Below are 21956 nucleotides of genomic sequence, written 5' to 3'. Positions count from 1 at the left end.
GCCTTATGTAGGCGTCCAATATAGTGATCTAGAGCCTTGATCGATCTTATGTTTATCACAACTGCGGTATGCGATGGTTATGGATTTCATTGTCCTGGTATCATTGTCGGTGTTATAACAGTGTGATTGAAAATTATGATTGAACTTTGATTTTAAAGATACACATTGCATATTTGTAGATGTTTATGATTAAATAATTTATATATTTATATTTATATAAAGTCTAATATATAGAAAATATTTCTTATTAGAAATTTATTTTCTAACATATGAAAACTTTATAATCAGTAAGACAATTTTGAATTTAGAAATTCACTGATATATAGAAAATCTATGTAAAAAGAGGTGGAATCCTTCCTAGTCGTCTGATCTTTAAGATGATTTTGGCTGTTGGATTTCAAGAATAATGAATGAGGTCTGTAGTAGTTTGTGCACTATAGGAGATACAAACGTCAATAAAATTTTATTTATTATAAGAAGACGGAAAGTTGTACGTGATGCAACTCTTGTTTGTATAAAATGTTTTTCATTAAATTTAGGTTTATAGAGTTTAAATTTAATATTAATATTAGGTAATATGAATAAACGATTTAATTAAAATTATCCCTGCAATGTGTCAACTTGATGTTGTAGTGATTTTAAAATTTCTATATCAATTTATTGTTACAATGTTTCTAAAATTAACATTTAAACTTGGCCTTGCAAGTTTTGTAATTATCGTGTAAATTTGAAAATTTCTAATTTATTACGATATGGTCCAACCTATAATTAATTTTTAAAAGTTACAATAGTCAACATTAACTGATAGTCTGTTGCTATTTATCGGAGTTTAGTTAAATAATCAAATTAATAAATGTTTGATAGGCAAATAATTTTGAATGTTTGGTTTGTATACGATCGCATTAAAAATTTTATAATATTTTATTTATACTATTAAATTAAGCGGCAATGTAGCACATGTATAGTACTAGTTTGGTAGTAATTAAATTGCAAAATCATAAAATCCTTTATACTGTTAGCTATCTTAAACACAGTGCCCATCTATATGAGAGTATTTTATCTTCACGAAGTGTCGAGAGTAAAGGAGGTTTGAGAAAGTAAATAGTGTGTGGTCATATTAACAGCAAAACCACAAAACTGGCCCATAATTGTTTAAGTCCGGATATATTACCTCGAAATTTCCATCAATAGCATATAAAAGAAACTGATAATTACAAAATAGCCAAAAAAAAATTCCCCCTTTCGATCATAAGCACGTGCCGATTTTTTTCCCCTTTCCGATACCCACCACTCCAGTCACATAAGATCTCCAATGTTTTTGGTAAGTTAGGGTGGCCCACAAGCCAGCATCATACTTTATTGGAATTAAACTATATTTTATCATTATAACCGTTATCAACTGACGTATAAAACGTAAAACATATACTATAATATTTAATACACTATATTTTATATGTTTTGTATTTATTATATGCAACCAATGCATGATGTTTTTCTCTAAAATAAATTGCATACATTTTGGAAGCACGCGGCTAAGCAGTAGACGAACGAAAAAATAACTTTTAAGTTTTTTTTTAAGTTAATAATATCATGTAGTACTATTAATCTAATATAGACTTATAGAGAGCGCTATTGTCTCGCTGTTCGGTTGTACATGCCTTAATACGAGTGTTTCGGTCAGTCATACTCGAAGATGCGTTGCGCCGCTGCCTGCCGCGTGTCCGACCCGGTGGGCCCACCCATCGGTGACCCACCCCCACGCAGCACACACGGACGCGGCCCAGCGAATCCACAGCTCGTGTCATCACATCACACTCACACCGCGCCCTCCGAAAAAAAAAAAACTCCAAATAACAAACAAATTAATATATACTGTACTAAACTAAACCTCGCTCATTTTTCATTTCTCTCTTCCTCGTCTCGGCGGCTCGGCTCCCCCCCCCCGCCGCCGGTTCTCCCGTCACCGCCGCGCCGCCGCCGCCGCCGCTGCTTCCGGTATACTCATTTCTGTTCGATGGCTTCTGCGAAGGTACGCGGATGGGGTGTCGGTCTTCCCTGGTTTGTGTTGTGAGGTGGGAGTGGGTTATGCTGGTGGTCTAGGGTTTCGTCATCCGAGTTTTGGCATCTGGTTGCAGGTGGAGAACCGAGGCGGCGCGTTCGGATCGAAGAGGTCGCGCAACGACGGTGAGAACCCCCCTTCCCCCTCCCGTCTCTAACCTGTTGCGGTGTTTTTTTGCTTATTTGGGTTTGGTGGAGTAGAGTGTTAGGGTTCTTCGTGGGTAAGGTTTTAGTTTGTGGGGGGAGTTAGGGGATTGGTCCAATCGCGAGGCGTGCAGGTTCAAGGATTTTGAACATGTTAATTTGTTCGAAAAGCAATGCAAACTAATGAAAACTAGAAATTGGCTGTACTGTACTGGATTGCAGTGTGTTTTTTTTTCTCGTACATATAGCATTTCTCCTTGTCTTTGTGACAAGGTTTGGTTGCTCATATGACATGTATGTTTCGTTTTCATTGAGCGACAGAGAAACTTATTTGTATTGTAAGTTGGGCGACAGAAACCATACTCGAGAAACTTCTGTATACTATAGTTTGATGGGTTACGTAGTCTTATTGGTAGTGCTTAGACATGTAACCTCATTAAAGCTTTTCGTCTCAATAAAAATGTTTAATTGAGTTCTTGAATAGTTAAATATTCCTGAGTTTGCGGAGCAAGTCACTGCCTGGTGACTACTGTCTATATGATATTAGTTTTTTTCCTTTTAATTATGCACTAACCTAATATCATTGTGCTGCTTTCTGGGGACCCACATCTGTAAGTAGTTGGTGGTTATTTGGTTCCGTCTTACTATTGAATTGTTCGAACATTTGTGTTTGCTTAGGTTATCTGTAGTTCTTTTCTCAATGTTTGTCATGTGAGCTTACAATTTATTTGTGCAGTGTTTTTTTTTTGAAAACATAGTGCAGTTTTAATCTCTTTGGCGTCTTCATGTGGTGAAGATTGTCTGCATAAATTTAAATTAGTTTCTGGAAGATAAAGTCCTGTGCTTTGGTCAAAATATTGGGGTAGGTAGCTTGCAGCCTTGTATTGCTGCAAAAGTTTATGCGTGTTTCTATTTTTGTGTTATTACTATGCTTCCCTTACCATTGTTTGGATGTCAATTTCCAGAGGGAAGTGTCTTCTGTTTATTATGTTGTCCCTTGTTCCTTTTATGGTTAGGGAACTCACTATACTGTCTTGTACGTGGATAGGGAACTCCTACTGTCTTTTAATGCTTGAGTCTGTTGGTTAAGAGAAGGTTCTACTATTTTCAGTGTCTGTAAGGGAGGGGGACTGGACTTGTCCTCAGTGTGGTAATGTCAACTTCAGTTTTAGAAATGTATGCAACCGCGGAGCCTGTGGTGCACCCCGTCCATCACCGAGTCTAAGCCCAGTAAGTTGTTGTAGATTCCCTGAGTGATGTCATTACTGATCTGTGGTGTCTGGTGGAAAACGAGCCAACAGTGGTGATTTGTTATTTTCCTTCTTTCGCATTGTTGACAGACATGTTCCTCTTTATATATAGTCTTGTTGCTATTCTAACCTGTATGTATCAGTGTATATGGCTTTTGTGGTCTCCTTTTTCTCAACTAGACATTATAGTGAAATTCTAACCTGTATGAACGTGAGTGACATGAGAATATGAGATAAATGAATTTACTCTGCTATATGCACCATCTGAAGAATCATATTTTACTAATTTTTGCATGCTTTTACAGAGAGTGCCACCTCCTGCTGCTGGTGGATATGATCGACCACATCTGTTTTACGGTGGTGCTGGCACCCCACCCCCTATACCTCTTGGGTCTGGTAGCTATGGTGCCCCTTATCCACATCTTGGATTGCGGTATGGATATGGTCCACCGGTAGGACCTCCTGCTTCATATGGCCTTTTTTCTTCTTATGCACAACCTGGACCGATGGGCAGTCCGATGGGAGGTCTGTGTTTCTTTCTCAATTGAATATTGCAGTTATCTCAGATACTCAGATTGGCATATGATTCCTTTTGGTAACTGTTACAGGTATTGGCTATGGCCCTGGACCTGAGCTAGGCCGATATGGCTATGGTTTTCGAGGATCTCCAATGCCGGTTTGTTCTGCCCTTAGCTTCTCATTTTATAAATTGGCCTTCTTTTCTCTGGGAATACATAATCATTCTACATATATTTATAAAGGTTTCTAGCCCATGGTCTGGTGGACAATTAGTGGAAAATAATGACAACACTGCTTCACGGAAGCGTCGTGGAGGTAACTGATGACATCTCTTATATACTTTTGCTATTTCTTCTGTTTCTGGCTATTCCTTTTGTAAATAACTTGGTCTGCTATTCCTTCAACAAAATGTCATACATGATAAATGTGTAAGCAGTATGTTTTGTAGCTCATCTAATGCATTTATGTAACCATGTGCTATCCTGCTTAGATTTAACACAGCTTCATTGATATGGTATCATTGCAATTTTGTCATTCGCTTGCTTTTGGTGAAAGTGGAGTGTTGTGTGTACCAGCTTGTTATTTTCCTGTTTTCATTTTCCTTTAAGTCATTTACTTATAAGCTAATAGAAATGTACCTTTTCCATTCACTTTCAGTAATTTTCTATTTATCGACTAGTTTCTAGTTTCTCATGGAATTTGTCATTTATAGGCCCAGATGGACTGTCTGAGGATGACTGGGTCTGCCCGAAGTGTGATAATGTCAACTTTTCCTTCAGAAACAGTTGCAACATGAAGAAATGTGGAGCTCCAAGGCCAAGCCCTGTAAGCATACTATCCCATTTCTATCTTTCCAACACTATATGTTATTCAAGTGTTTTCCTGTCTGCTCAAGATAGGAAAGCCCTAGCACGTATGTCACTTAACAGTTCCAAGTGACCATTATTAACTGAAATATGTTCACATGATTATATAACTGTATTGTTATCACTGTTGACAGAATTAGGGTAATTTTTGTTGGGATAATGGCATACATACGATTACTTTTTATAGACGAACTCCACTTAACACTTCTCATGTGATATCACAGATAATTTTTTCTACTGTCGCTTGTACAATTAAATTGTAAACAATGTGGTCTGCTCCTATATGCTATAATGTTGTTCCGTGTCACGCTTTGTGTTTTGCACCGTCACAACTAACTGTGTTAGCATATCTTCCTATGCATCTACTAGTGGCTGAACACTTTAATTCTTTTTTTTAACACACAATTAGATAAAAAAAAAATCGTAAACTTGTTTTTTTTACCCTCTCTTCCAGGCATCTAATGCTGCTCCATCTCGCCAAGAAAAGGACGCTCCGGAAGGGAGCTGGACCTGCCCCGACTGCAACAACCTGAACTACCCTTTCCGCACGGCGTGCAATCGGAAAGGCTGCGGAAGCAGCAGGCCGGCAGCCCCGGCAAACTAGGGCTCGCCGGCGAACAAGGACCGGTGGCCCCGGCGAAGTGGACCTACCTTGCGCCCACGATGGGGTAGCGAGAGAGACCTTGTTGTATCCCTAGCTTATACAAGTTAATTTAACGTGTAAACGGCAGACATGTTCCCTTGCGGCCTGAGATTCGTTGTGCTTGATTTTAATTTCGCCTTCTGAATTTCCTCTACGATTAATAGAGCTTTTAAACTTTGGACTAACGTGTTCTTGCTCCCCTGGAAACCCGTGGGATTCGTGTGTATTTTTCCGAGTCTTATGTCAGACTCAACTGCACAAAATTTTCGTATCTAGCTGATCTTTGGGGTCGCTAATTGTGCTCTAAAAACCTGTCTGAACAATGATGGCAGCTGCGCAAAATTTTCGTATATAGCAGATATGTTCTGCCAATTGATGGCGTATCTAGTTCCAATTCATCTTTGGGGTCACTGATTGCGCTCCCAATCAGTATGAAAAATTAGAGCAGCACGCCTATAGACAAACTAATCTGAGCAAATCCTTTACGTAGACAAACTCGTCAATACATAGGTCTTCCTCCCTAACAAAACGACTACATTTACATGTGGTATCGCTAATAATACATCTTCGGAGCTAGGAGCAGCAAGATGGTCCTATCTAAATAAGCATACCCGTGTATATATATATTATATATATGTTTCCCCATATAAATCCTGCAGCAGCAGCAGCAGCAGGTTGCAACAGAACAAATAGAATCTTCACCTCCGGCACCGCAATGTGCAGTCCAGGGGGGGGGGGGGGGTTCATTCATTCCTTTTTTTTGTTTGTTTTTTTGTTGTTGTTAGATGCCGACGCACTTGGCCCATCTGAACCAGCACGAGATCTTGTCAGGTAATCGGTACGGCTCCAGGGACGCAGGATCCATCTCCAGCGAGTTTGGGTCTGACCAGATGTACACCCCGCGCTCCTGCTTGCTGCCCGGCACCGTGTTGTCGAGGATCAAGGCGACGAGGAGCGCCACCACCACGTTGACGGACAGGAGCGCGTTCACCGCGAAGTTTAGCTGCAAGATGAGTGCAGAGGTGGTGCAAATTTTGACCAAAGCTTTTAGACTAGATGCAAGAGGAGTGGAGTTGGGGAGTTGATGCAAATTTTTTACCGAAGTTTTCAGGCTAGTTGGATGCTAGGATTTCCACACAGTGGTAAGAGGGAGAGAGAGAGCGCTTACCCCATTGCTGCCGCTGCGAACTGGTCCGCTTGATGCTGCGGCATACGGAAGGAGATAGCTTGGTAGGATAAGATTGGTGCTGGGCTCATATTGCTGAAAATAAGCTGGGACGGACATGGAGATGAACAGCGTAAACCCGACAATTATCATGTTCCTTGAGCTTGCAGCTTGGGTGTACCGCAGCGTGGACAAGCCGAGCGCGACAATTAGTGCCCAGGTGAAGCACAGAACGGAGGCGGCCAAAGCAACAGGGATAGAAGCAAGAAGAGCTCCAATTTTTCCTGCAGCCACAGAATTCCAATGTCAGCGGTCTGCAACTAATAGATGAGACAAGGACAATGCAAAAGAATGATGCATCCTACCAAAGAATGAAAAGATGACCAACAAGGCCGCGCCAAGCTGCAAAGCTCTTCTGCTGGCCATTTTGGTATTCTCAAGGGTATGTATGTTCTCTGTTAGAGTTGTCGAGCCAGTCCCTGTACCCCATACTCCAGCGATAAGAGTAGAAATCCCTTCAAAGCCAATCCCTCTGCTAACAACTCCACGTGTTGGTGGACTAAGATTGACCAGCAATGATGCAGCATGATACGAGGAAAGCTGCAAGTGTGCAAAGATATTAGTATAGTTGCATATCTTAAGCATCAGTTTTGCTTCAGTACTCTTTTGATAGTGTTATTATTCTGCCAACAGAAGCTACATACCGAATCAACTGAGGCAACGAGTGAAACTATTATCATAATGATGCTCGTCTTGAAATGAAATGTAGGAGGGCCCCACTGGAATGGATAGGGAACCCTCACCCAGGCAGCTGTTCTCCATGCATTAGAAGCATCAGTTCGACAACGCCTCATGGTTTCTAGATGCCTTCTGCACGAATCCATTAATATGTTTGAACTGGGTATATTTGAGCTGCAGCCCTTGAAGTTATATGCTCCACCAGCAGTGAGGAAGAATGCATAAGCCCATACAATGGCAACACTGAAGGGCACCTGCCAACAGCATATCTCAGGTCAGTTAGCATGATGTAATCATGTAAAGCATTGGTTCACCATGGTTGAAGGAAAAGGTAATATGCTTGTCTGATATATACACACAGCGAGAATGAATCTATATAGGGGGTAGAGCATTAGAGAAGTACCGCATAAATGAGGAAGATACGGTTGCCAAAGAGTGACACTTTTCTCAAGTACTGCAACACATGAATAGAATAATCACTATGGTGCTCAGAGTATATAGAACAAACCACCTGCCATTGTTATGGCAATATAACAAGCAAGTTACAAGCAGATGCAAGGAAAATAAAATAGGAAGCAATTAACTTGGCAAAGTTGCAAGGATAGTAGAATACCAGTGTGCACAGCAGAAGCAATACAATAAGGGGCATGCTGATTTCTACACAACTGCCAGCCTGAGGGAAACCATAACTGAAAAAGGCTAAACCAACTGCAGCAATAGTCGGTGCCACAACAACCGGGTTTATCAACCTGAATACCATAAGTAGGCGTAAGTATACACCTTTCATGGAGAGTGCAATTAACTGAAATGGTTGGCAGATTAGTTCATTGGCATACCTTAGAAACAGTGACATAAGACCACTGTATCCCAAAATGATCTGGAAAACTGAGCCGACAAGTATAGCCCCCTGTAGTTCCCTCATTATGTGCTTGAACTTCTGCATATCATAAGAATGAATCCTAGATTAATAATCAGCGAGCCTAGCTATCATAATTTAAATTTGGGTATAGTTTTAAAGATGCCATTTGATTTTCAAATCCAATGACTAATATTAGTATATTACATTATCCTGTTTTAAGGGTGACTATTTCATATTTTTCCATGTCATCACAGAAAAATATTCATGGTCCTTGGCAATTGGGCAGTATGTTCATTGTAACAACTCACAACTGGCCATGCAACTTAATCCAAACAGCTCAGCCTACTCGCTTACCACCACATCTCCAATACAAGCTTTTTAGGTTACATGCAGCTTAATACCAGACCTAATTCTCCAGTCGTTCACATACATGAACAAAACTTTGTTCCATTAGAAGCTAATATTGATGTTCTCTAGATTAATGTTAATTGAATATTTGAACAGTACTTGCTGAGTAAAAAGGTGTTGTTGAACTCAGAACTTACATTTTCACTAAGATTTCTGAATTCCTCAGAGTTTGCAATCACCAATGCAGGAGCCAAATATACAAAAGAACTTCCTTGAATCAATGGAAGCCGAGAACCCAAAAAAGTATGAAGTATTGTTGTAAGGCCAGACACTAATAGGATGGTGGAAATGACTGTTGCCGTGTCCTCCTGCAACGTGAAGGAGCTTATTATTTGAAGGAAAATTGTCCAGCTAAACACAAATAAGAGGAATAAGAAAGGAAGGAAAAGTCATACATCAGATCCACCCATGGTCGGTACCAATATCAAAGGAACAAAAACAAGTGAACCAGCTATTGACAAGTAATGCTGTATGCCATAAAAAATGAGGGGCACTGCAATTGAGAGAGAATAAAATTAATATTTTCCCAGCAATTAGCATCAGATTGGCATAAAAAAACATCAAAAAAGGGCACAAAATCATGCTACATGTGAATTTAATTACAATAAGATGATTTAAATAGTGTGACATAATAAAAAGAATGAACTTAACACATGTGTTATGAAATGGAAATTGTACAATTCTATTTAATTCTTAGCTAATTCAAAGTGCATTAAGCTGCAAGATAGCTTAAGACCACTTCTAAAGATATTGGCATTCCTACTAGAATGTGCCTTTTTTTGCTCATATGTATTATTTTAAACCCTCAACGCTCAAGTACTAAACTTCAATTCGCAGCTGCTAGAAAAAGAAAAGTTTTGAATCACTCAATTAGTTTTTTTTATGAATCATTGGTGTTCAGTTCCTGGGGGACCAAGAGATGACAACTTATGCAACTTCTGTGGAACTACAAAGTATCAATTTTTTTGAACCCTAGTACAATGTTGATATCCAGACCAAATGACCAAATAATTTACTTGACTTGGATAGCTATGTGAATACCAGCAAATCAATCAACAATTTCCATCCACCCAAGTCAGTATAAGATACATGCAATTATTATAGGCAGACAGGACAAAACAGTCCTGACATATTCTCAAGCATGAATAGGATGGCTTGCATGTTTTGTCGAGAGAGCAATAGGGGAAGACCCTACTGACTACTATGTATTGTAGTAAGGAAAATATTTTAAAAGGTTTACAAGACCACGGAGAAAAAGACTTCCAATACATGATCGAGCAGGCCTTAAACTAGCAGTTGTTTAGAAATGCAGCTTCTTTGACATCATTAATGTGTTGATCTCAGTAGAGAAGTTGACTTATTAGTTATTCTGGACATGTTTGATTGCAAAATTCTGCTTATCTAAATCTGAAACCCCATAGACACGACTTATGACAGGGGCGGAGCTGAGTTATGAAGAGGGGGGGGGGGGGTTCCTAGGGATTTTTTTAGCTAGCGTTTATGTATTTTCACCGTATATGCACCACTCTCAATTGAAGTTTAGGCACCCGTGGCAGCCTAAACTCAGTTAAAAACACTAAACACAAGTGAGTGACACCCCTCTGCATTTCGTTCTAGGTCCGGCCCTGCTTACGAAGTCCATGAGTTGCATTCTAGCTCAAAATTCAACAGAGCTATTACTTGAGTATGGGATCACGGTTCCTAAGTCACTGCATATGTTGCCTAACAGTGTGTGAAAGGTGGCAAATTGGATGCACCCAGTAACCCCTCGTGGCACTTCATCTACTCAAATTTGCATGTATTCGTACAGCAGAATAAAATTTGGACTTGTCAGTGACCACCATCACTATCACTACGATATACTACTACTAGTAGCAATTACTCCAAGAACATCACTGTCAAGACCAGCCAAAGCTTAAGACTGTCACTGCAAAATGCTGCTGTCAATTCGCCATCATATCAGATCATCAGTATGCATACGGAATGCTACCGAAGAGTGGAGGAGAACGAACTCACCCCACCCGGGGTTCTCGGTGACGCCGCACCGGAGCCCGGACTCCCCGTACAGCGGCGCCGTCTCGCTGGCGACGGGGACGCCGCCGTCGCCGCCGCCGTCATCCTCGTTCGCCCATTGCTCCTGGTAGTACGCGGCCAGCTCCGCGTCCCTCTCCTCCTCCTCCTGCTTCTTCCTCCTCGCCTCCGCCTCCTCCGCCTTCCGCTTCGCCTCCGCCTCCTCCGCCTTCTTCCTCGCCTCCGCGCCCGCCGCGTGCACGCCGTTGCCGTTCCTGCCCCCGTTCACCGCCGCGGGCAGGCGGTCGACGCCGTTCGCCCTCCTCGCGTCCGCGCGCCCTGGCCCCCTCGCCGGCTCCTGGTCCGTCTCCGTCTCCTCCGCCGGCGCTACGTCCGGGATCTCGAGCTCCCCACGGAGGTCGATCCGGCGTCGCGGTAGCGGGCGGCCCCCGCGCCCCCGCCCCGGTCCCCGCCCCAACCCGCGCTCGAGATCGAGACGCGGCGCGGGGAGATCGGGCTCCTCGTCCTCCTCCGTATCCAGCTCCAGCTCCCGCTCCGGCGCCCTCGGCGGGCGGCGCGAGGTAGCCGGCGGCGCAGGCGGCGGCGGCGGGGGCGGCTGCGGCATGACGGACGACGCGAACGAGGACGTCGACACCGCCGACTCCCCGGAGAAGAACGTCGACGGGTGGAACCCCGTCCGCCGCGCCCACGACCGCAGCTCCCGCGGGTTGTGGTCCACGTTGTTCCCCGCGAACGGCGGCACCGCCCTCTCCCCACCACCACCATCCCCCCCTCCTCCTCCTCGGCCGGTAGTCCTCCTCGAGCTCCGCATCGCCCTCCCCCCTCGCCGCCGAGCAACGCCGCCGCGCGAGAGCAAGCAGAAGCACTAGTGTGGAAGCGAAGCGAAGTGATGGAGCTGAGCTGGTAGGAAGGAGCAGCAGCGGCAGCGGTAGTAGTAGTAGTAGTACGAGTGAGAAGGTACCGCGTCGCTCTTACGAGAGGTGGGGCCCAGGAGGCGAGCGTTGGGCGGGTCACTGACGCGCGGGGCCCGCGGCCGGACGAGGAGGGGCGGGGCCCACGCGGCAGTGAGAGGCGGCGGCGGTGGGTGTCGCGTGGGGTGTCGCGTCGTGGTCGTGGGAGCGAGCAGCAGCAGAGAGACGTTGCCGTTGCGGTTGAGGAGAGAGAGAAAGTTAATTAGATTAGAAAAGTATAAAGGGGAAGTGATTAAGATTAAGATTAAGCTTAGTTAGAGTGGCCTAATCCGTCATCAGCTTGCTTGATTGTAAGTTGATGGAAGCGTAACATGGATCGCATTAGCAAGGAGAGGATAGTTGTTAGCCGGTTAGCCCTCCCAGAAAGTAACGGGTTTTACGGCAGTGCCAACTTAAACATTTTTAAACCTTTGGAATAATTAAAAATTCGAAAAGATTGATTATGCAAGAATGGCGTGTAATAGAGATCATTAAAAAACTATCATAATTCCCTAGTTATTTTATTAAAAACATTTATATATACCGGTTAAAAATAATGGCAATCAATATATTTTAGGACAAGTACGGCTATACATACGACTATTTTTTATTATATCTATATGATAAAACGTTTCTCTTTTAATTGGGTTTAGGGTCCATAAATGTTATTAGTTTCTCTCGTTTCGTCTCGAAATCGAAAAAAGATTATATGTGTAACATTTTTTATTTTTAAATCTAGCGGGTGACAGCGACGAGGCTAGCAGTAGCAAGTACCGTTGGCACGGTTGGTGTGCTAATAAGTGTTTTGAGTCTTTTGTCTTTCTACACTGAAGTTCGAGAAAAGTGACGCTTAGGGACTGTTTAGATCCAAGTAACTTTTTTTTATTCTCTTGTCATATCAGATATTTGAATGTTAATTAGAAATATTCAATATAGACTGAGAACAAAACTAATTGCATAAATAAAGGCTATTTCATTAGACAAATCTTTTAAGCCTAATTAAGTCATGATTAACAAATGTTTACTGTAGCATCACATTCACTAATCATGGACTAATTAGGTTCAATAGATTCGTCTCACAAAATAGTCTAGAGTATGAGATGGGTTTTATTAATAGTCTATATTTAATACTTCTAATTAGTGTCCAAACATTCGATCTGACGGCGACTAAAAAAATCCTGGTATCCAAACAGAGTCTTAAGATGGAGATGTTCTATTTAATGACATATTTATTTATTAAAATATTGTTTTAGTATATTTGAGCAAAGATCGCTTGCCATGAATTAAATCACAAGGTTCTTTTCTTTTCAAACCTTTTTTAAACGCAATCACCCAAGTCCTTTTCACCATTATACATAGATGATAAATGTTAGGACAGTCTTCGATGAGATGTCATCAATTGATTCATCTATTATAGTTTAATGGATTGTTTTTATTTATACAACGATCACAACAAACTGGTAGTTATAACTTACATATCAAATATTGGGATCACCTTTGAATCATATGTGTAATATTATCACCAGGGTTTGTGCTATCACGATAATCATGAGAGCTACCGGGACGTGTCTTCGGTAAACCGTGGTATGGTTTGGAAAAGTTCATAATATTATTATAATTTGAAAAAATCGTAAAAAATTCAAGAAAAGAGTCGTCGGGGCGTGGCTTCAATAAGTTACGGTATGCCTTTTTAGTTGTCTAAAGTAATCGGCCTTATTACTAGATCAACAGTAACAGTATAAGAAACCTCTTTCAGTTCAATGACTGCTAAATAAGAAGGAGCTTGGAGACATGGTGCCATGCCATGTTGAAGCCACGCTTCACCCCTACCATCACAGCCTCGCCCCCTCCAGTCACCCCCTCGCCACTATTCCACACTTCGCCACCGCCCATCGCTCTCTCGTCGCTGCTTCACACTTTGGCGCCTCAGTATTTAACCCTAGCCAGTGGGAGGTAAGGGATTTGGAAATTTTTCTTAGATTTCAGGGAGCTATTGTAATAGGAAGGGATAAAGCTACATGGAATGCCACGTCGGGGTCAACTTTGGTCAAATAGGTCTGGGCCTGTTACGATCAGAGTTCAAGAAACTGACAGTTTCTCTGCCGCAGTTATCATAATAATCGTGATCATCATGACAAGAAACCACCCAAAATCATGGAAAAAACCATGATAATCGTACTCCACTGAGGAGTGACCGTGGAGTTCTCCGTACTAAGATAAACCTTGGTTATGATTCATTAAATTAAGATGGTGGACCTAGATATATATTTTTTATGTTTAACAACCTAAATGACTTCCGCTCCTAAATTTAGAAAACAACTATGTATTTTAATCTTTAAAAGTGGACATTATTTATGCCTAACTTGTCAAACCATTAGTTTTGCACTGCTGAACTTAAACGGAACTGGAACCGGTTTTTTTACTTATGCGATGTTTACGTGATAGTCCGATAAAAAAAATGGTAAATCCCAAAAGTCGGTGCAATTTTCTCCTACTCTTTCTTATCACTTATATTTTGAGGTCTAAGGATGATTTTAGACTTTCATGAAATTTAACATGTAAAATGGATATTTTCTAATAAAAGGTGCGGACAGATGATTCACCCTTCTGATGATAAAAGGCAGTAGCACGGGTCATATAGTTGTGCACTTCTTTCACGTTTTAATAAATGACATCATTAACTTTAGCATAGGTTGGGTTATCCATTTTATTAATTTTTGCAAATATAAGAAAATATAAGTTAAAATTAAAAAACATCTAGTAATAAATCCAACCATACAAAATAAATGATAATTACATAGGTTTTCTAAATAAAACAAATTATCAAACACGTATTATAAAGTCAACAACCTTAAAAATATAGAGGGAACTATATTTATATTAAGCTAATATTAACAAAGTTAGCGCTAGGGCACTCGCTCTTAATCAAAGCCAACTTTAACTAGATTCGGTGCTATATGGCATATACGCCGGACACCGGATCCCTAGGGTCCGGCTTGGTGCTGGAGAGGTCCCCCGGCGGCTTGGCCACGCCATTTTTCATCCTGCATGTTGTTCTCGCCCTTTATAGATTCTCCCTTTATCCGTTTTCCATCACAGATTAGATGGTCAAATATTGACTACACATGTTTTTTTTTTCTCTCTCCATGCTTTAGGTTTGTTGCAAACATATGACATATCATGTCATTATCCCCGGATGTTTTTGTCTCTCATAACTGACACATAGGCCTTGGTTGCCATATTTTTTTATAACATAGGCATCACGTCGAATGTTTGATAAGGGGTTTTGGACATAAATGAAAAAACAAATTTCACAGCTCGCCTAGAAACCGCGAGATGAATCTTTTGAGCCTAATTAATCTGTCATTAGTACATGTTGATTACTGTAGCACTTATGCTAATCATGCACTAATTAGGCTCGACAGATTCGTTTCACGATTTCCCCCATAACTGTGCAATTAGTTTTTATTTTCATATATGTTTAATGTTTTATTTAAGTGTCTAAAGATTCGATGTTGTGTTTTTGGCAAAAATAAATTTGAGAACTAAACATGGTCATAGTTCACTTTGAGACTGAATTTTTGGCACGCCACAAACATACTCCCACGCCAAAAACAGAAAGAAGTAATTTCTCGTAATTAATCTGGACACCCACTCGTCTAGATTTGTTGTTAAAAGTTGATTTATTTTGACGAAGAAAATAGACACGATGGGATAGAAATGAGATAAATGATGTATAATAATCTTTCATTATAATAGTGTCTTGCAAAAAACAGTTTATTTTTCTAGAGAACTGCCGCCACGTTCATTCCTCGAGTGATCTCAGTCCAAATTTTTTGAGTTCCTATATGCTGGGTACACATTATTATTTGCTAACACTGTGATGTAAATAAGATATTATAAACACTTCCAAATGTAATCATGTAAAGCAAACATTTGACGTTGTTTGCCTATAAAGCATTTATTAATTTAATAATTATTTAAACAAACTCTGACAAAATAGCAATGAACCACCAATTATTGTAGCTTTACATAATTAATTATAGCTGGGCACATACTGTAATTATAAATTTTTAAGTTTGGAAGGTAATTACAGGACATGCAATGCTAAGTTTATATACTAATTTCAGAAACATTGCAAAAACAAATAGATATGTTAATTTCGGAATCACTATGAGATCAAGTTCACTCATTGCAAAGATAATTTTAATTAAATAATTTATTTACATTGTCTAATATTAACAAAGAAATAAACTATATAAAGCTAAATTTAATGAAATATTTTATACAAACAGGAGTTACATCACATACAACTTTTTATTTTCTTATAGTCAATAAAATGTTGTTGATGTTTGCATAGATCAAAGGACCAAAATAGATGTGCAACTCTCAAATAACATGTAATTCATCGTATCTTCTATTACATAAAAAGGTATTCAATTCAAATATTAAGATCATATAATACATAACAAATATTTATCGTATGAGTTCTTTGTAGTTTTAAAAAATACACGACAATTTTTAACAAAGTAAAATTAGTAATGATATTTTTCATTAGTTGTGTTTTCAGTTCATTATTATCAGGAAGTGCACATATCTTTTATTGATTTAAAAAACATTATACCGTGATACATCATTCGACACATTAAGAAATTTATTTATTTCACATTAAAACATAGTACTAATAAAAAATTCTAGGACACCAGATACTCATTCCTATTTACTAGAGATTTATCTTTAATTTTATTGCTAGTGATTTAACTATTTTGCTTGTCCAACAATTATGGTCTAAAAGCCTTGACCGAACCTATTGTCGGTGTTGAACACAAACTTATCATTGTCGGTGTTTTAACCGTGTGTTTAAAACATTGCAATTGAATTTTGAGGGTAAAAATATACATGCGTATTTGTAAAAACTTTATGATTAAATAATTTATATATTTATCTTTATATAAAGTCTAATATATATAAAATATTTCTAATTATAAAGTTATTTTCTAACATATGAAAACTCTATAGTTGATAAGATAATTTCTAATTTAGAAAGTCTCTAATATATAAAAAGTTTGCATAAGGAGAGATGGAGTCCGTCCTAACCGTGTGATCTTATGAAGATAATTTTAGACATCAGATTTAAAGAAATGGTGAATGAATGATATAGAATTAGTAAAATTTTGTTTGTGCGCTGTATGTTTCTACATCTTCTATTTTTTTCCTTTGCCATATCGATTGCACTAGTTTTTTTTTTCCAACGAGTTAAGTAGATACGTGCAGTATAGGCAATATGATTTATAAGAGTGTAAGATTTTAAATTAATATTGTAAAAAAGAATAACTATATTTAAGTATCTGTATGGCGTCATAGTCAGTCCTTTCTCAAAAACAATATAGTTTTTCTCCAAATTCCTCCTAACCCTTATGGAGAACAGAGCCGATTCATTAAAATTTCTGTACTCAACGACGTAGGCTTTAGAGCATCTACAATAATCTCTCAACTAACTCTCCAAGCTAAAATTTAGCCATTTTAAATAAAAATCATGCTCCAACAGTCTCTTCATCCCACTCTCCAAGCCATCCGGATGGTCAAATTTCTTCACTCACTAGCCAAATTTGATCAGCCTACTCTATTTGCCATTCACTTGCTAAACATGGGCCCCACACATAGGCCCACCATCTCCTCTCCTCCCAAGAGGAGGAAGAATAAAGGGTATGGAGGATGACATGTGGATCTTACTGTCATAGACTTAAATTTGAGAGGATGGATGAAGAGCCTGTTGGAGTGAGCCACAAATTTAAACTTAACAAATGAAATGGAGAGTTGCCACATAGGTATTTATAGAGTTTGTTAGAGATACTCTTAGTGATGTAACCGTCCACAACGAGACATTCATAGATACTTTATGACTCTTAAGATTATGCCAATATATTATTTAGAGGTACTAGTAGACTAGTAGGGATATAACATGGGTTCATATGCTTATAGAGAGTTAGAGATGATGGATGCACATACCTTAGAAAAATTTATGTTGTATAGACATAAACATATAATAAATATTTGAGAAAATCTAAAAAATATCATTGACAAACACTTAATTATAAGAAATGTCATCGATAATACGAGTTCTAGAAAATACCATCGTTGAAACAAATTTGTCCAAAAAATACCATCGCCGTTAGGGTTCCATCGGCACTTCTCCGTTAAGTTCTATAATATGAACAATGTATTTAATGCAAAAGTGGACGGAACCCTAACGACGATGACATTTCTCATATAAATTTGTTTGTACGATGATATTTCCTAGAACTGGTACTTGTTAATAGTATTTTTTAGACTTAGATATTTGTTGATTATATTGTTTATATTTTCTCTAAATATTTAATTAGCATATAGAAATTTATCTTATTTAAAATACATCACTAACGTTCAACTATGTTAAATAAAAAACAAACCGAGTGTTTGGACTTTTTTTATTTTTTAAACTTTTTAATAAATAATTTTATTACTAGGCCCCGAAAGAAAATATTTTTACCAATGAATCTTTTAGCCACGCTAGTGTTAGTGGCATGGCAGAATAACACTGCTAAGCAAGCTAATTGGTGATAAGCTTGTTTGTCGGCATCGTTATCTTGTGTCACTAACATGATAAGCCTGTGGCACCAAACAGATAGCATTGTTTTGATACATAACGTAGCTAAAAGGTTTATACGGTAAATATTTTCGTTCGATAATTAGTAATAAATATATTTATTAAAAATGTTAAAAAAAATTTAAAAAAATCGAGTGTTTGTCAATTGCCACTGTCCTCCTGCTTAGCTGGAGCATGCACGCCGCTGCACACTCTTCTAGGCTTCTACTACTAGCACATGCTACCTCCCTCTGACGCAGGGGTCCCACCCGAGTTGCCGACACATCCGCGCCGTGGGCTCGCCGACGGCAAAGCCGCTACGGGACAAAAAAAAACGTGGGCCGAGGCGTTGTCAACTTGTCATCGTTCTCGCCGAGCTGCTGACCTACCGCGCCGGATCTGATGCAATATGCCTATGGAAATAATTAATATTTTATCGCTCTTCTATTTGATTATACTAACAGATTATTTGATTATACTAACAGATTTATCATTGGATCATATATTATAGATATATAAGATATAATAGACAGCGAGTGATAAATTTATTATGTGTTATTTGTAAGAGTGGCAAAAGGTTAAATGCCCCTATGCGTATGCCTTCTCCTTCGATACAACCCTATATAGTTCCCAACAATATCCTATCAAATCTTTGGACACTTAAATGATATATTAAATATACATAAATATTCAAACTAATTATATAGTTTATGGGAAAATCGTGAGACGAATCTTTTGAGCCTAATTAGTACGTGATTAGCCATAAGTACTACAGTAACCAACATGTGTTAATGACGGATTAATTAGACTCAGAAGATTCGTCTCGCGGAATCTGAAATTTGTTTTATAATTAGACTATGTTTAATACTTCAAATATATAACCATACGCATCGATGTGATGTTTTTGTAAAATCATTTTGCAAACTAAACACAACCTTAGTTCCCAAAAACTTTTCTAAAAACATCGCATTGAATTTTTGGACATCTAAATGAAGCATTAAATATAGATAAAAACTAAACTAAACTAATTATATAGTTATATAGTTATGGGGGAAATCGTAAGACAAATCTTTTAAGTCTAATTAGTGCATGATTAGCCACAAGTGCTACCGTAACCAACATGTGCTAATGATGGATTAATTAGACCCATAGATTCGTCTCGTAGTTTCAAGTTAGAATCTAAACTTTATTTTATAATTAGACTACGTTTATTACTTTAAATGTATGATCATACGTGTCGATATGACTGGAAATTTTTAGAAACTACATTATCAGCTCGGCTGGTGATGTGAGTGGAGCCATCATAATACCATCAACGGATCCACTCGTCACCCTCACAACAACTGGTTTCTTTTCACGCTTACAAGATTCTCAAGGGTCATCTTTTGATTGTGCGAAGAAAAATCAAATGACATATTTATAAATAAAAATAGTTTATAAATAAAATTTTTATATAAATGTTTTTATCGATAAAAAGTAAATGTTGGAGAATAAAATACGATGAAAAACCAAAACATAATTTACTGATATTGTTAATACAAGCTATATTTTAATCTAAACTTATTGGAGTCATAGATAACACCATATCAAAGTTTAAAAATATTTTCATTTTTCTTAACTATTTGCTTGAACTTTATAATATCGATGTTTAAATCGATCTAAGTTGCTTCGAACCTATAAAACAATTTAAAAATTATAAAAGATTAGTGAGATGTAAGTTGTAATGCATCTATCATCCTAACAAAATTTTAGTGCAAACTACCAGAAACAAAAAAAAAATAGTTGTGTTAGAGAGTAAAACGAACGGTTTTCAATAGGTCGGGAGCGTAAAATGAGCTAAAAAATAGATCATGGGCTAATTGCTATAATGTAATAGTTCATGAGTAAAATGAACTATTTTCTATTCTTTTTAGATGAGAAAGATAGTGTGGACCAAATGGCTTATGCTGTCTCTTTTTTGTTCGATGACGTTGACATTTGACCGTTTGGTTTATTTAAATTTTTTTTACAAATATATAAAATTATAAGTTGTGCTTAAAGATTATTTACTAAATAATTAAATCATAATAGAATAATTAATAATTAATAATCATGTAAAGTTGTAAATAAGATGAATGGTCATTCAAAAGTCAACGACGTTAAATAGAAAAATTGGAGGGAGTATATCAGTAAGAATGCAACAATAAAAAATGTGACATTATCTAGAAAATAATGGTAATAATATGTTAATGACATTTTTTTTGATGAAACTCATGATGCAACGCAAGAGTAATATACTACTAAATCATTCTTCCTTCATCCTATAATAAAAGACGTAATTACCACTACCACAAAGATCGAGAAAGAGTTATAACCATCTTCTCGTTTAAAGTTTTGGTGGTGAATATTTTAAAATAAATAAAATTTAGAGAAAAGATATGTGCTTGTTAATGCATGCTTATATGCGTATCTTATATTATGAGACAAAGAACAAAAATAGTTATGACTTATATTATTGGATGGATGGAGTAATAGAAAAGCAAATAAATCCAGAGTTACAAATTTATCTAACAATGTAGGTACGTCCACAAGTATTTGCTCATCTGAATCAAACGTAGTCATACCTCATTTAATTTCTCCATGTTAACCGAACATAACAATTTCGCACCTCAATCTTTAACTTAAAAAAACTGCATATCTTTATATTCTTAACTCAAAGGGGTACCTTTTTGTTTTCCAAAAAGCTTCCTGACCGTACTGCTTTACATGTTTGATTTGCAAACGGTGATGGTGGCTTACACCCATCCCTCCTGCTAAGGCATTTTATTAATCTCTTGTACTTATTTAATACTAGGTGTTATCCTCCTGCTACGCAAGTTGCAACCACCACCGTAAAAAAACCAAAAGAAAAGCTAAGTGGTTTACAAACTAAGGGCACTCCTAATGCTAGAAACTACCATGGTTTCAGTTTATTTTACATGAAGACACAAGTTCTTAATCTAAAACTAGTTTCTTTATTTTCGTCTCTCTTCAATAAACTACTACTTAGGCCTGCACTGTAAGTGGCCTAATAAAACAAAAGAAAAACAAGCATTAAAGAACAATTGATTAGACGGACCATTACATTGCACAGGTGTGTTAATAATATATGGAGGAAAAAAAAAGAGAATTCCATCATAACCATGCACTACATTTTTAATTTTTCATGATATCATCATTCTCCATAGACAAATCATGATAGATGGAGGTAAACCAGTGGCTCGGATACCTGAAATGGTGTAGGGTTTCTCTCCCAACAAAAGAATGAAATGGTGCCGTAGGAGTTGCAGACGAAAGGTAGTAGGAGTAGCTTAAACATCAAGGCACACTCCCAGCTTCTCAAAAGCAGCAGAAGATACATGTGATGCCCCCCAACAACATGAGGTTCATGACAAACGATGGCAGAACATCACCATTGCCAATAATTAAGACGTACTACCTCCGTTCTGAAAACTCGAAATAAGCTCAGAACTCGAAATAAGCTCATTTTTCAATTATTAGATACAATGCTGTGACTCTTCGTCTTATTTGAATTTTTTGTAATTAATATTTTTATTTTTACTAGATGATAAACCATAATAATACTTTACGTGTGGCTAATTTACTTAAGTTTTTGTATATTTTTTTTTCAAATAAGACAAATGGTCAAAGCGTTGAATACATAAATAGAAAGATGAACTTA

General features: G+C 38.2%; 2 protein-coding genes across 2 annotated transcripts; one reads left to right on the top strand and one right to left on the bottom strand.

Moving 5' to 3' along the window:
* The first annotated feature begins 1939 nt into the window (after window positions 1-1939).
* Window positions 1940-5809, top strand: LOC102713198 (ranBP2-type zinc finger protein At1g67325-like). The gene is made up of 8 exons (XM_006657649.3): window positions 1940-2029; window positions 2136-2184; window positions 3314-3432; window positions 3758-3977; window positions 4061-4128; window positions 4214-4286; window positions 4684-4796; window positions 5292-5809. Exons 1-8 carry the CDS (start codon window positions 2015-2017, stop codon window positions 5439-5441), a joined length of 807 nt encoding a protein of 268 aa, XP_006657712.1. The 5' UTR covers window positions 1940-2014; the 3' UTR covers window positions 5442-5809.
* LOC102722136 (nucleobase-ascorbate transporter 11) lies at window positions 5795-11498 on the bottom strand. The gene is made up of 10 exons (XM_040525925.1): window positions 10667-11498; window positions 9046-9143; window positions 8788-8958; window positions 8220-8320; window positions 7997-8132; window positions 7787-7837; window positions 7350-7637; window positions 7011-7245; window positions 6649-6929; window positions 5795-6483 (listed from the first exon to the last, which is right to left on the bottom strand). Exons 1-10 carry the CDS (start codon window positions 11490-11492, stop codon window positions 6262-6264), a joined length of 2409 nt encoding a protein of 802 aa, XP_040381859.1. The 5' UTR covers window positions 11493-11498; the 3' UTR covers window positions 5795-6261.
* Window positions 11499-21956: the final 10458 nt, after the last annotated feature.

Source organism: Oryza brachyantha, chromosome 7 (assembly GCF_000231095.2).
Source record: "Oryza brachyantha chromosome 7, ObraRS2, whole genome shotgun sequence".
NCBI classification, from domain to species: Eukaryota; Viridiplantae; Streptophyta; class Magnoliopsida; order Poales; family Poaceae; genus Oryza; species Oryza brachyantha.
The sequence above is the reverse complement of the archived record's forward strand: the minus strand, read 5'-3'. Positions and strand labels throughout refer to the sequence as shown.